Source organism: Microcebus murinus, chromosome 4 (assembly GCF_040939455.1).
Source record: "Microcebus murinus isolate Inina chromosome 4, M.murinus_Inina_mat1.0, whole genome shotgun sequence".
NCBI lineage: Eukaryota > Metazoa > Chordata > Mammalia > Primates > Cheirogaleidae > Microcebus > Microcebus murinus.
This window is the reverse complement of record NC_134107.1, coordinates 54,324,084-54,336,526: the sequence shown is the minus strand read 5'-3', so window position 1 is coordinate 54,336,526 and position 12,443 is coordinate 54,324,084. Positions and strand designations below refer to the sequence as shown.

General features: G+C 38.8%; 1 protein-coding gene across 1 annotated transcript; it reads left to right on the top strand.

Annotated features, from left to right (window-relative positions):
* Positions 1–761: 761 nt before the first annotated feature.
* OR10A5 (olfactory receptor family 10 subfamily A member 5) lies at positions 762–1,715 on the top strand. Its single transcript, XM_012744156.2, has one exon. It carries the CDS (start codon positions 762–764, stop codon positions 1,713–1,715), a length of 954 nt encoding a protein of 317 aa, XP_012599610.2.
* Positions 1,716–12,443: the final 10,728 nt, after the last annotated feature.

Sequence of the window (12,443 nt, the reverse complement as noted above, 5' to 3'; positions counted from 1 at the left end):
CCTCTTGATAATCAACTGCAAATTAGAAACAAATGGTACAAAATTGGGATCCAGTTGAGTTTAGGGAATCTCCTAAACATCTTGGTATTAATGATTTTGGTTCTCTTGGTTGTCTTCTCCTCTATCTTCACTGTGATTTTGCATAAATCCCAATTCTAATTCTCTTAGGTATCAATGAGTTAGTCCTCAAATAAGGCAGAACAGTCCAGTGAACATGGTGTAGTAAAAACTAGAAGGACTTTGGAATACAACAGATGTGGTTTTGAGTCAAGATCTGCCATGTAATTACAGTTCCTTAAATTCTCTGAGATCAGTTTTCCCACCTATAAAATAGGAATATAAAAGGACAAAAACATGCATATGCATCTCACTCACCTGTCAAATTCTAGCCAGGAAACAAAGATTTACAAAGAGTAGAAAAATTATTATTTGCATTATTTCCTCAAATGTGCTTTCAGTATCTCCTTCAAGCACTCATCATTCTGACTTTGCATGGCATTTTCATGTAGGTTAATGTATGAATAGGAAAATATCAACTTCTCCAAAAGGTGATTCAGGGCCATGTCAGAGTTTAAGCTCTGGTTATTCTTTATTTTGTCTTTATTCTTAAACAACACAAGGCCTTTCCTCTTCCAATTGAGACCCTGACCCTACCCCTTTCTATGACATTAAAAAGGAATCTGAAAAACAAATCCAGAATCTGACTCCTCCAATCAAGAATCTCTCTCCATGACCACAGCTGGAGATTTTTGCCTATGCCTATGGCTACAGAAAACTGGACAAGAGTAAGTGAGTTTATCCTCATGAGCTTCTCCTCTCTGCCCACTGAAATGCAGTCATTACTCTTCCTGGCATTTCTAGTCATCTACCTGGTCACCCTGACAGGAAACAGCCTCATCATTCTGGTTACCCTGGCTGACCCCATGCTGCACAGTCCCATGTACTTCTTCCTCAGAAATTTGTCCTTCTTGGAGATTGGTTTCAACCTAGTCATTGTGCCCAAAATGCTGGGGACCCTGCTTGCCCGGGACATAACCATCTCTTTCCTTGGCTGTGCCACTCAGATGTATTTCTTCTTCTTCTTTGGGGTGGCTGAATGCTTTCTCCTGGCAACCATGGCATATGACCGCTATGTGGCCATCTGCAGTCCCTTGCACTATCCAGTCATCATGAACCAAAGGACACGTGTCAAACTGGCTGCTGCCTCCTGGTTTCCAGGCTTTCCCGTAGCTACTGTGCAGGTCACGTGGCTCTTCAGCTTTCCATTCTGTGGCACCAACAAGGTGAACCACTTCTTCTGTGACAGCCCCCCTGTGCTAAGGCTGGTCTGTGCAGACACGGCACTGTTTGAGATCTACGCCATTGTCGGGACCATTCTGGTCGTCATGATACCCTGCTTGCTGATCTTATGTTCCTACACTCGCATTGCTGCTGCCATCCTCAAGATTCCATCAGCTAAAGGGAAGCATAAAGCCTTCTCTACGTGCTCCTCCCACCTCCTCGTGGTCTCCCTTTTCTATGTATCTTCAAGTCTCACTTACTTCCGGCCCAAGTCCAACAATTCTCCTGAGAGCAAGAAGCTGCTATCCTTGTCCTACACTGTGGTGACTCCCATGTTGAACCCCATCATCTACAGCCTGAGGAATAATGAGGTGAAGAATGCCCTCAGCCGGACCATCCGCAAAGCCCTAGCCCTCAGAAACAGTATCCCATAGACATCATGAAGTGAGACTAAATTCTATTAAATGAGAAACAGTCTCATCTTTGAGATTCCTCTTTTCACATCTCCACAGATATGGAATCCAGTTGCTGAAGTGGCTATTGGAAAGCTCAGTGGAGAGAACAGAATGTAGAAGTAGACTAGACCTCTCACTACCACCTGCCAAACTACTGTGCCTGCCCATTGCAGACTTAAATTGTTTTTCTTATTGATTCAATTGGTATTTTAACACTTTTGTGCCCAAATTTTTCCAGATATTCCATCCCTGTGTGACATACATTGCGGACAATGTGAAAGTGCTAGTAATTTTAAATGGACACACATAGCAAAATAGAAAACAGCCCACTAAAAATCATCTTGTATGTCTCTTCTTTTGGGCAAATCAGACTCTCCATTGATTAGGTAGAAAATCCTATGATCCCTCTCAATGCACTGTCTTAGTTCAGTTCTTATGCCCTTGAATCAGTGTTAGTTCTTTTAAGTTTACTGGTATGCAGTATACAATGTAGGAAAGTGGATCAACAATTCACATGCATAAATTATTATTACCTATACACATCCATTTCAAGTTTATCAATAGATAAGTTAAATTTTGTATGTACTATTCTATACGTATTTTTACATGTTTGCCTTCCTCCAGCCCGTGCATAACTCCTGTAACTCTTTGAAAATAGTAACTGCACAACTGTTTATGTTTTAATATGCCATAGGCATTTCTGAAAAATTTATGTTATGTAAAACCCAGCACTAAAAATATTATGGGGAAATAGGGTCAGAGTTAAAGTTAGACTCAAAATATATGCAACTTTGAAGCCACAACATTAATAGAAACAGCAGCTGGTACCTAGAGAAACAACACAGATTTCCCAGGCAAGCAGCTCAGTGAGACTAGAGGTTTCCACAGTAGATATTTAAAATATACAGTAGCAGATCACAGGAGCTACAAAAATAAATAAATAAGACCTCATCAAATTAAAAAGCTTTTGTACAGCCAAGGAAATTATCATTAGAGTGAATAGACAACCTACAGAATGGGAGAAAATATTTGCTCTCTACACATCCGATAAAGGGCTGATAACAAGAATCTATCTAGAACTCAAAAAAATCAACAAGAAAAAATCAAACAACCCCATCAATAAATGGGTAATGGAAATGAACAGAAACTGTTCAAAAGAAGACAGAATAATGGCCAGCAAACATTTAAAAGTGCTCAATGTCTCTAATCATTAGGGAAATGCAAATCAAAACGACAATGAGATATCACCAAACTCCAATAAGATTGGCCTGTATCAAAAAATGCCAAAGCAACGAATGCTGGTGAGGATGTGGAGAGATAGGAACACCTTTACATTGTTGGTGGAACTGCGAATTAGTACAACCTCTGTGGAAAAGAATTTAGAGATACCTCAAAGATCTACAAGTAGAACTACCATTTGATCCAGCAATACCACTATTAGACATCTACCAAAAGGAACAATAATCATTGTATAATAAATACATCTGCACTTGAATGTTTATGGCAGCACAATTCACAATAGCAAGGATGTGGAAACAACCCAAGTGACTGTCAATGCATGAGTGGATTAATAAAATATGGTATGTGTATACAATGGAATACTACTCAATTATAAGAAACTATGCTGATATAACACCTCTTATATTTTCCTGGATAGAGCTTTAGCCCATCCTCTGAAATGAGGTATCACAAGAATGGAAGAGAAGGCACACTTGTACTCACCATCAAACTGGCACTGACTGATCAACACTAAGGTGCTCACACAGTAGTAATATTCTTTGGGGGTTGGAGGTGAGTAAACTCACAACTAATGGAGGTGGTAAGCATTGTAGGGGGGAAAGGGCATGCCTCAAATCATTATTTTTACATTGCAAAGTCATAACATGTAACCAAAATGTTTGTACTCCCACCCATAATTTCCTGAAATAGTAAAAAAAAGAGAGATGCCAAAAGAAATATATACAGTAACAGTGAAATGAAAATAATAGAAGTTCTTTAATTAGAACAACAATGTTTGATGCTGAGACAGTGAAGATGGATTTGACAGTCTAAACCAGGGAAGCAGTCCTTAGGTGATTATGGGAATAAGTGCCACTTGCCAGGAGCCAAATGCCACACAAGCAAGAGGTACCTCTACCTGGGAATGGTTAACACTTGGGTGGGCACACTTTTAAATTTTTATGAAAAACAGCTACAAGAGCTCCTGATGCCAGAGCTTAAAGACATATGTATGTCATTGTTGAAAGGTATCACTCTATCTATTCTGGTTTGCCTTGCTCAAGAAAAACTTATACATTGTAATGAAATCATTCTCTGATGTTTTCAGTAGTGTATGAAAGATGAATAAATGGATGGGTAGTCCAGTTGAGAAATTATGGCGACTTGGAATAGAGAGGTATGACTGGGAATCAATTCTAAATAATTTTTGGAGGAAAAATTGATAGGATTTGTCAGCAGATTACATGTGGAGAAATGCACTACACAAGAAAGGAGGGTTGATTCTGGAGCAAGACCAATTCCCGTGGTAGAGCATAGGTGTTCTGGAGGCCTGGAAAAGATCCACAAGAGAGGTGTGAGAGATGATTTTCTTTTCAAACCTGAAGCTTTTTTCTTCATATCTCTATGATGAATCCCTTTCTACCTTTCAGGAATATCTACCCCCAAACAACAAGAATTGGACTTGCCTTAAGACCAAATCTTTCATCACAAGTCCAGGTTCTCCCGGAATCATGTGTGGAGCCAAGGATGCAAGTGAAATTAACCTAGTAAGGAGAAACCCGTGTTTGAGTGGGGGAAGTTGAGTAAGAATGGAGAAGAAACTAAGCAACGGTGCAATTTCAGGTGAAGTCCCAGATTCAGCCTGATTCAGAAGGGAACCCCAGAGCATAAAAACAAAACTCACAGTCTGTTCACGTCAGGGCATTATTGGCTACTGGTGGACTCTGGGGTGGGAAAAGAGGGAAAAACAAAACTCCCAGGTACCTCTGTGTGCTGGAGAGGGTCCCCAGTGCCCAAGGGCAGTCTTCTGATGGTTTCAGGTATAAGCTGTTAGGGAAAGTTCACAAGTAAAGCTCGTGCTAAGTGTTCTTACTCCCCACGCACACACGAAAACTTTTGGAGGTGATAGGTGTGTTTATTACCTTCATACATTTTTTGTAAAAGTAGAGCTTGCAGAAGCTGAGGGAGTGGGCACAGAGCTCGTGAAAGTGACTCAAGAGGACTGAGGAGGAACTACAAGCATCTACCATAGTCCTCCCTTCAGAAGTGCTTTTAATCATTTGAGTATTTGAATCAAAAAAAATCCACAAAGATTTTAACCAGGATATTGAAAAATAACCACTGAGGTATATGTATACCATGGAGTACTATTCAGCTCTAAGAAACAACGGTGATATAGCACATCTTATATTTTCCTGGTTAGAGCTGGAACCCATACTACTAAGTGAAGTATCCCAAGAATGGAAAAACAAACACCAAATATACTCACCAGCAAACTGGTATTAACTGAGCAGCACCTAAGTGGACACATAGGTACTACAGTAATATGGTATAGGGCAGGGGGGAGGGGGGAAGGAGGGGGGTCTATACATACATAATGAGTGAGATGTGCATCATCTGGGGGATGGTCATGCTGGAAACTCAGACTTGTAGGGGGAAGGGGGAAAGGGCATTTATTGAATTCTTAAAATCTGTACCCCCATAATATGCCGAAATAAAAAAAAAAAACACAATGAGAAAAAAGAAAAGAAAAGAAAAATAACCACTGAAATCCTAACTCCAGAAAACAGTTCAATGTGTGGTACCCTCTCCAACTTCAACACCTATGCACCAGTGTGAGTTGCTGATATATTTATTTTTTTTCCATGAGTAATGTGAACCAAAGACAAATATTCAAACTCATCTCTCAAAGATATGCACTAAGTATTAGAAATAATAGAGTCTAACACATAAATAGCAAATAAATATTTTCTTATGTAATTCATCATTTTCAAGGCATCTTTATTTTTCACAATAGTCTCAGAACCACATATCATTAGATAGGGCAGTGACAGTTCTTTTTCTTCCTCTCCCACTTTCACAGAAGCCCCCTTTGAGATTGCTGGGGCTGAGAAAGTAGCTCATGGTGATTGATTTACCTCTGAAAGGCTCTTTTCTTCGCAATCCAAAAACATGGCTGAAGCCGTTAGGATGCTGCTCATAATAATTTTATAAAATTAGTACCCGCTTTTCTCATGCTCATAGATTGTGCTCAGGGTAAAAGGAAATGGTGGTGCTATTTTTGGAACTGCATTATTTTCTTCTAGTTACATGTTCATCACAGTTGTAATTTCATATTTTTATATGGTTCTTTGGTGTTTGTCTTCGGAGACAAACTGTATGTTTCATGAGGCCAGGGACCATGTCTTTTGAATTTATTATTAAATCCTTAGTGCCTGTTGTATGTTAGGTGTCCAGTAAATATTTTCCAGATGAATGGACAAACATCCTAAGTGGGTTTTATGCATTTGTTCATTGGCCATTACAGGCTGTGTTTATGATTGCTCCTCCAAACTGTACAGAACAGGACTAGGGTTGAGAGGAAGAATGGCAGAGAGAAGTCAGGTGGCTGTATCTACCCTCACATTATCTTTGGTTGTATCCAGGTAAGCATGGGAGCCAAAAGAGATTTAGAGTAGATACTAGACAAAGAAAAGGATTATCAGGGGCAAAAACAAACAGCTGTCCTTTTTTATCCACTGAGTAACCTATCATCACTTCTTTTGGGATATGAAGTATTTCCATAGAACAGAGGACAAGATGAATATGCCATCCTAATCAATCAAAATGGAAAAGCCCAAGTTATGTGGGTGGGAGTGAGACAGAGGGCAGTATATTAAATATGTCTTGTGGAAAAATTCAAGCACATAAGTGCAGATACCATGCTAGATGCCAAGCAAACAATAATGAACAAATCAGATACGGCTACTACTTTCAGTAGGAAACATGTAATCAAATGTCTCTTTCAAAAGCACTGTGAGAAATGTTCAGATGTCCATTTGAGTCTTTGGGCCCTTATCACTGGGGAAAGTTTTATCCCACAGCAGTGACTTCACCTCACTCTCTCAACTTCAACTCCTATTCCAGATGGGTTAGAGTGTTGAGACTGTTAGTCAGACTTTCCTCTCCTCATCTAAACCTGGAGTTAATAACCTACCAAACAAAAAGCATCCCCAACTAACTGATAATGGCTGTGTATTAATAACCTCCATTTGGTTTAGATAATGGTTAAAGGATTCTCTCCCTCATTCTTGAAATCTTCTCCTGAGTCCACTTCAGAAATACTCCTGAAAACCAGCCCAATGTGTATCAAAAGTGAGGGGGAATTGAAAAATAACACTGCTATGTGTCTCTACTCTCTCTCACATACAAACCTTGGAGGATACATAGACCACTGAGTTTTGACCTTTGTAATTATAGCCTCGCACTTGCAGGAGAAGTTGGAGCTGTAATAAAGTCCTTCCTCCGATTATAGGGTTGCAGAATCTTCATGAATTTTTGCACTCTGGGAACTCCCCCAAATTTATACCTGTCAGAAAGTGAATCGATATCTTCACCAGAGGAAGAGAAAGCATTGGGGGAATCACTAGCCTACAGTAAACAGCAGGGAATGAAACAGTCCTGAGACCTAATCTGGAATCCTCTAGAGGCCCAACATAGAGCACAGAGCTTCTCTGGAGTGATGAATGCTGTGCAGCTCAGAGCTCTTTTACAGGGACTGACCCAGTCACAGCCCAAATTCACCTAGCTTGTCCTGGGACAAAGCTTCTTTGAGAATGTGACAAAGTCACAGCTCAGAGTTCACCAGCAATGTGGACTGAGACAAGCAGAGCCCAGAGTGTCTTTGGCATGCCTGACATGGTCACAGCCCAGGGCTTCTCTAGAATAACTTGCACAGACAAAGCCATAATTTAGGACTCCCTTGGACTGGAGTCACTCACAGAAACAGCCTAAGACTGCTCTAGAATGACTGACACTGGCCAGAGCTTCTGGAACTTACGCAGACAGGTGCCATTCGCAGGAGGTGAGTAAAGGGTGAGAGGATGGGGCACAGACTTGAAGCCTCTTGTAAAGAGGGTGATGGCTCACAACCAAAAATGTATCTTCTTTGACACATTTCTGAGAGACAAGAAAACAGATCAGGGGTCTCAAGTAAAGAACTTAGAGTTTTATAGGACTTGACAAATTAAGGAACCCGAGAAAGGATAGAAAACAATGGTAAGATACCGATTGTGCATTAGAATGCTCAAAGTGTTTGCATATATACTATCTCATTTCACTCTCACAACCACCCTGTCAGGGCATTTAGGGCATTTATTATAATTAACATTTTGCAGTTGAGAAAACTGTAACTCAGAAAAGGTCATGTCATTAGTTCAGTGTCTCACAATTAAAAAATAATAATAGCCAGAATTTTGATTATGAACTTACAGTTCCAAAGTCCTTGGAGTTTCACAAAGTTCTCTTAAGTATGCGATCTAGTTCTTCTTTATGGAAACAAAACGTAGAATCTCTAAGACGTAATCCCTGATAGGAGATGCTCTGGACAGAGAGGTGTAGCTGACCAGGCAACCTCAACTAAGTTTCCCTATAACTTTTCCTCCCCCCTAGGGCTCTCTCTCCCTCTCTCTGATGGCTGCAGTCACAACCACACTTGTCAAATGTCAAATGTTCTGTGCTTTGTAAGACCAGTAGTAAACTAGTACCTGAATTATACTGCACTGATAACATCTTTACAGCCATAACTACACATGCAGTTATAGGAAAGTCAATTCTTCAAAATCTTCCCAGCAACTTCTCTTCCATCATCCCTTCCATACTTAGTAGGGGGAAAACATAAAAATTTAAAGCAGCAGAGAAAGATGAAAGGTAAGAAAGAGAAAGAGAGGAAAGGATAGATCAAAAGAAGGAAATATAAACAGGCAGATTAGAAAGGGATCAAGACAAATGAAGGAAAATATAGAATTACAACTATGGGAAGGAGGCAGACGCAAAGTCCTAAGTCGGTTTCACATTGTGTTTCTTGCAACCCTAGGGCCTTAGGATGCAAGAGGGGGCCATTTTAGGGGACAGGACAAAAGCGAAAGCCAACCAGGTGGAGCTCTGAGCCCTGCCCTTGTTCATCTTCATGGATTTAAATGTTGCAATTCCCTGTAAAATTTGGTTTGAAAAAATAATGGGGGAACACCTGCTTAAAAAGTTAAAAAAAACTGCTATCAGGCTGCAAGTTCCCACAGCTTCACTAACTGAACATGCAGCAATACTCTGGTAACTTCTGAATTTTTGGCCTGAAAACCTTTTTATTCCTAACCCTTTGTATGGCCAGTGTCCAACTAGTATCATTTGGTTGTGTGTCCTTAGGAAATTCTCAAACTGTTCTGTGCTGCATTTTTCCTTTGGTTTCAACTGTCATAAGTCTTGGCTACATGTCATTGGATTGTTTTCTGTCTAACCAACCCTGGTTTACAAAAAGGTTAGATTTAGAGTCTTTTTGAAACTATAGGAGCTGTAGTAATATCAATAATAATTATAACAATATGAATTCAAATTTTTATACTGTTTCATATGTGTACATTTATTCCATCTCTCTTATCAGACAATAATTTAAAAACTGTTAAAAAGGAAATTTTACAAAATTTTTTAAAAAATAGTGATTACTCTAATGCATCATGGATTCACAAAGAATATCATGACAAAGAATCTCATTAATTTCTAAGATAAATGTTAGTATGTTAGGGCAATTAACTAATGTCATTAAAATAAATGTTAATTAGTAATTCAACAAACATTTATTGTTACTTAGTAGGTACCAGGCAATGTAATATGGATACGATGATGGATATGGTTTTGTTTTTGTCTCCAAGGAGTACACAATTTGCAGGAGAGGATATATATGTAAAAATAGTTACACAAGGAGAGAATAATTATTTATACCCAGTTGGGAGATGGGGATGGTCAAAAAGGATTTACAAGAAAGTTGACATTATATCTCAGTGTAAAGAATGAATGTTGATATGGTTTACCTGCATTTCACTAAGATATTTCATAAACTCTTTCATGAGATCTTTGTCGCCATGTCTCTAAAGAGATATGTGCTAGATGACAATGCCTAAAACTGTGGGTTTTTTTCACCTAACCAGTGTCTGAAATGATTTAAGGACACTGACAGAAAAAAATAGATGGCTTTGCCCAAAAAGCATAGATTAAAAATTGGTGCCAATCCATTTTGGGATATAGCTTAAGTGATATGCCTCAGGGTCTTGGCTCTGTCCCGGGAAATATTTTGATTAAATATTTGAGGGAGTGGGATGCTGAGTGATGGAAACCTAGTATAATAAAGCTTTAAAATATTTTATAAGAACACAGCAAAAAATTTAAACAAAATAAATATACCTGGAAGATAACTTAATATACCACCTATAAAATATACACTCAGAGATGTGACTGTAGGCTCAGCTAGAGATCAAATACTGTCATCAATCTCCTGTAAAAATATAAGTCTCAGGTTACTTTAAACACTGAGCACTTGGAGTTAAGCACTCTGTTAGGTGCAAAAGATAAAAGGATGAAAGAATAGATTTGTCCTCATGGTGTTAACAATTATAATAACATAAAAAGATACACATGTACACAATTATAAAAGTCTCTAGTGGAGGTTTGCACAAAGCGTTATGACAAAATAAAATAAATAATTCCTTGATTCTGCCAAAGGAGGACAGGGAAACTTCACAAAGAACGCTTCAGCTGAGACTTGCAAGATGAAAAGAAAGTTGTATGTTGTCCTTGGAGAGGTTTGAAGAGAAGAGGGCTGCATACACAAATGCAAGGAGGGTGGGGTGAGAGGACATGGTGTGTGCAAAGAACAAAAGATATTTTGGTGTGGCTAAAGAATCAGCTGTGTGGGGAATTTGAAGCCATAAAAATAAGCAGAAATCAGAGAAAACGACCTTGTTAAAGAGTTTGTACTTTATCCCAAGGGTGGTAGGAAGTGATTGAAAGACAGTAAATGCCTTAATCAGAGTTGCTGTCAGATCACATACAAGCCAACGATGGTTTGAAGAGAATGAACTGGAAGTTGGTTCCTACAGTACTCCAGGCCAGAGAAAATGAAAGCCAGAACCTAAAGGCAGTGGCGCTCAACCAGTGCTTAGGAGGAAAAACAATCAAGCTTGGGGGATAGATTAAAGAATTATATTCCAGTTCCTGGCTTGTACTTTTGGATAGCGCCATGTACTAAAATGAAATACAAGGAGGAAGTTTGAGGTGGAGTAAGATGATGAGTACAATTTATATCTCTTATCACTCTTTAAATCCGTGTTAACTGTAAGAGACTATGCTATTCTTTTGTGTGCGTGTCTATATTCCTTATGAATGGGGCTTACTGTACCTCCATTATGTCTATATAGATGTTTCCCTGATTATTTCCCACATTTTATTCATCATATATTAATTCATTCAATAACACTTTATTGGACTTCTACCTTGATGGACATCGGGATAAAAATTTCTACTTTAAAGGAGCATGCCATCTAGAGTATGAGACAGAGACATAAATAAATGATTATTCTAAAACAAGGTCTATGAAGGTGGTATTCCAGTTCTCCAGTAAAGGCCACAGTGAGTTTGGGCCATGAGTTGGATAAGATTTTAGAAGGTAGATCTAGCATTATGTTATAATACTTGATGGTTAGCATTTATTGACCCTTTGTTATGTACCAGACAACATGCTAAGTGCTTTAGATGTATTCCTTCATTTAAGTTTATAGTCATGAGAAAGAATCTCAGGGTCCCAATTTTGAAGCTTAGTTATTGATACAATGATGAAATCTTCTGTTTCTTTTTCATAGGATTTCTTACGATAGCCACACCTGCATATATTAGTTGAACTTTATTAACATGTAAAATGTGTGCTTCAAAATTTCTTGAGAGTCAAAACATAAGTTAACTAAGAAAGCTGATGAAAAGTGCATGCTTAACATATTTAGAGTCTGTCCACGGTTCTGATGCTGTCTTGACGCATACAGCTCCATGGAGAATATTGGGCCCTCGGATCAAGATAGGCTGTACTTCCTGTATTGTGTGTCTTCTTGTTTGTATTGCAATTTTCTGAGTGTAGAAATGGAGATTTCTACCATAAGGTGAAATCTCCTGAGTATAGGTTACTTGAGACTGGGACACATTCAGGTCCCCTTCTCAGGAATTATTTGGTAATTGTTGGTTCATTTTCTTTCATTTTTCTTTCCAACACTTTTGTTTTACAGAAAATACACCCTGCCTGACCTCCCCACCTTTCATAGTGAGTCAAGACCTCTCTCTTAACAAATGCTTGCCTGGCTCTCTTAGCACCATTGACCATTGTGAGATAGGGTAGGAGCATGACAGTGAAGATGTGACTTTGACCATCCTGTATTGAGAAGAGAAAAGTCAGGACATGTATAGATATCTGTGGTATTTTTCATTTCTAGAAAAAAGAATAGAATTCTTCCCCCAAATTTGTGAATCCAATGGTCAATTCTTTTTATTACATTTTGGAGAGTATGTATATTTGATCCTCAACAACTATAATGAGAAAGGTGGAGAATGAATCCACAGGTGGTTCCTTTTCTAAAGGTATGATAGAAGTATAAATAACATATGAAGATTTTTCCTACCTTCCTAGAGTCTGAATGC

Excerpts from the sequence above, each read along its gene's own strand:
- OR10A5 (XM_012744156.2), top strand. The coding sequence starts at position 762 with ATGGCTACAGAAAACTGGACAAGAGTAAGTGAGTTTATCCTCATGAGC.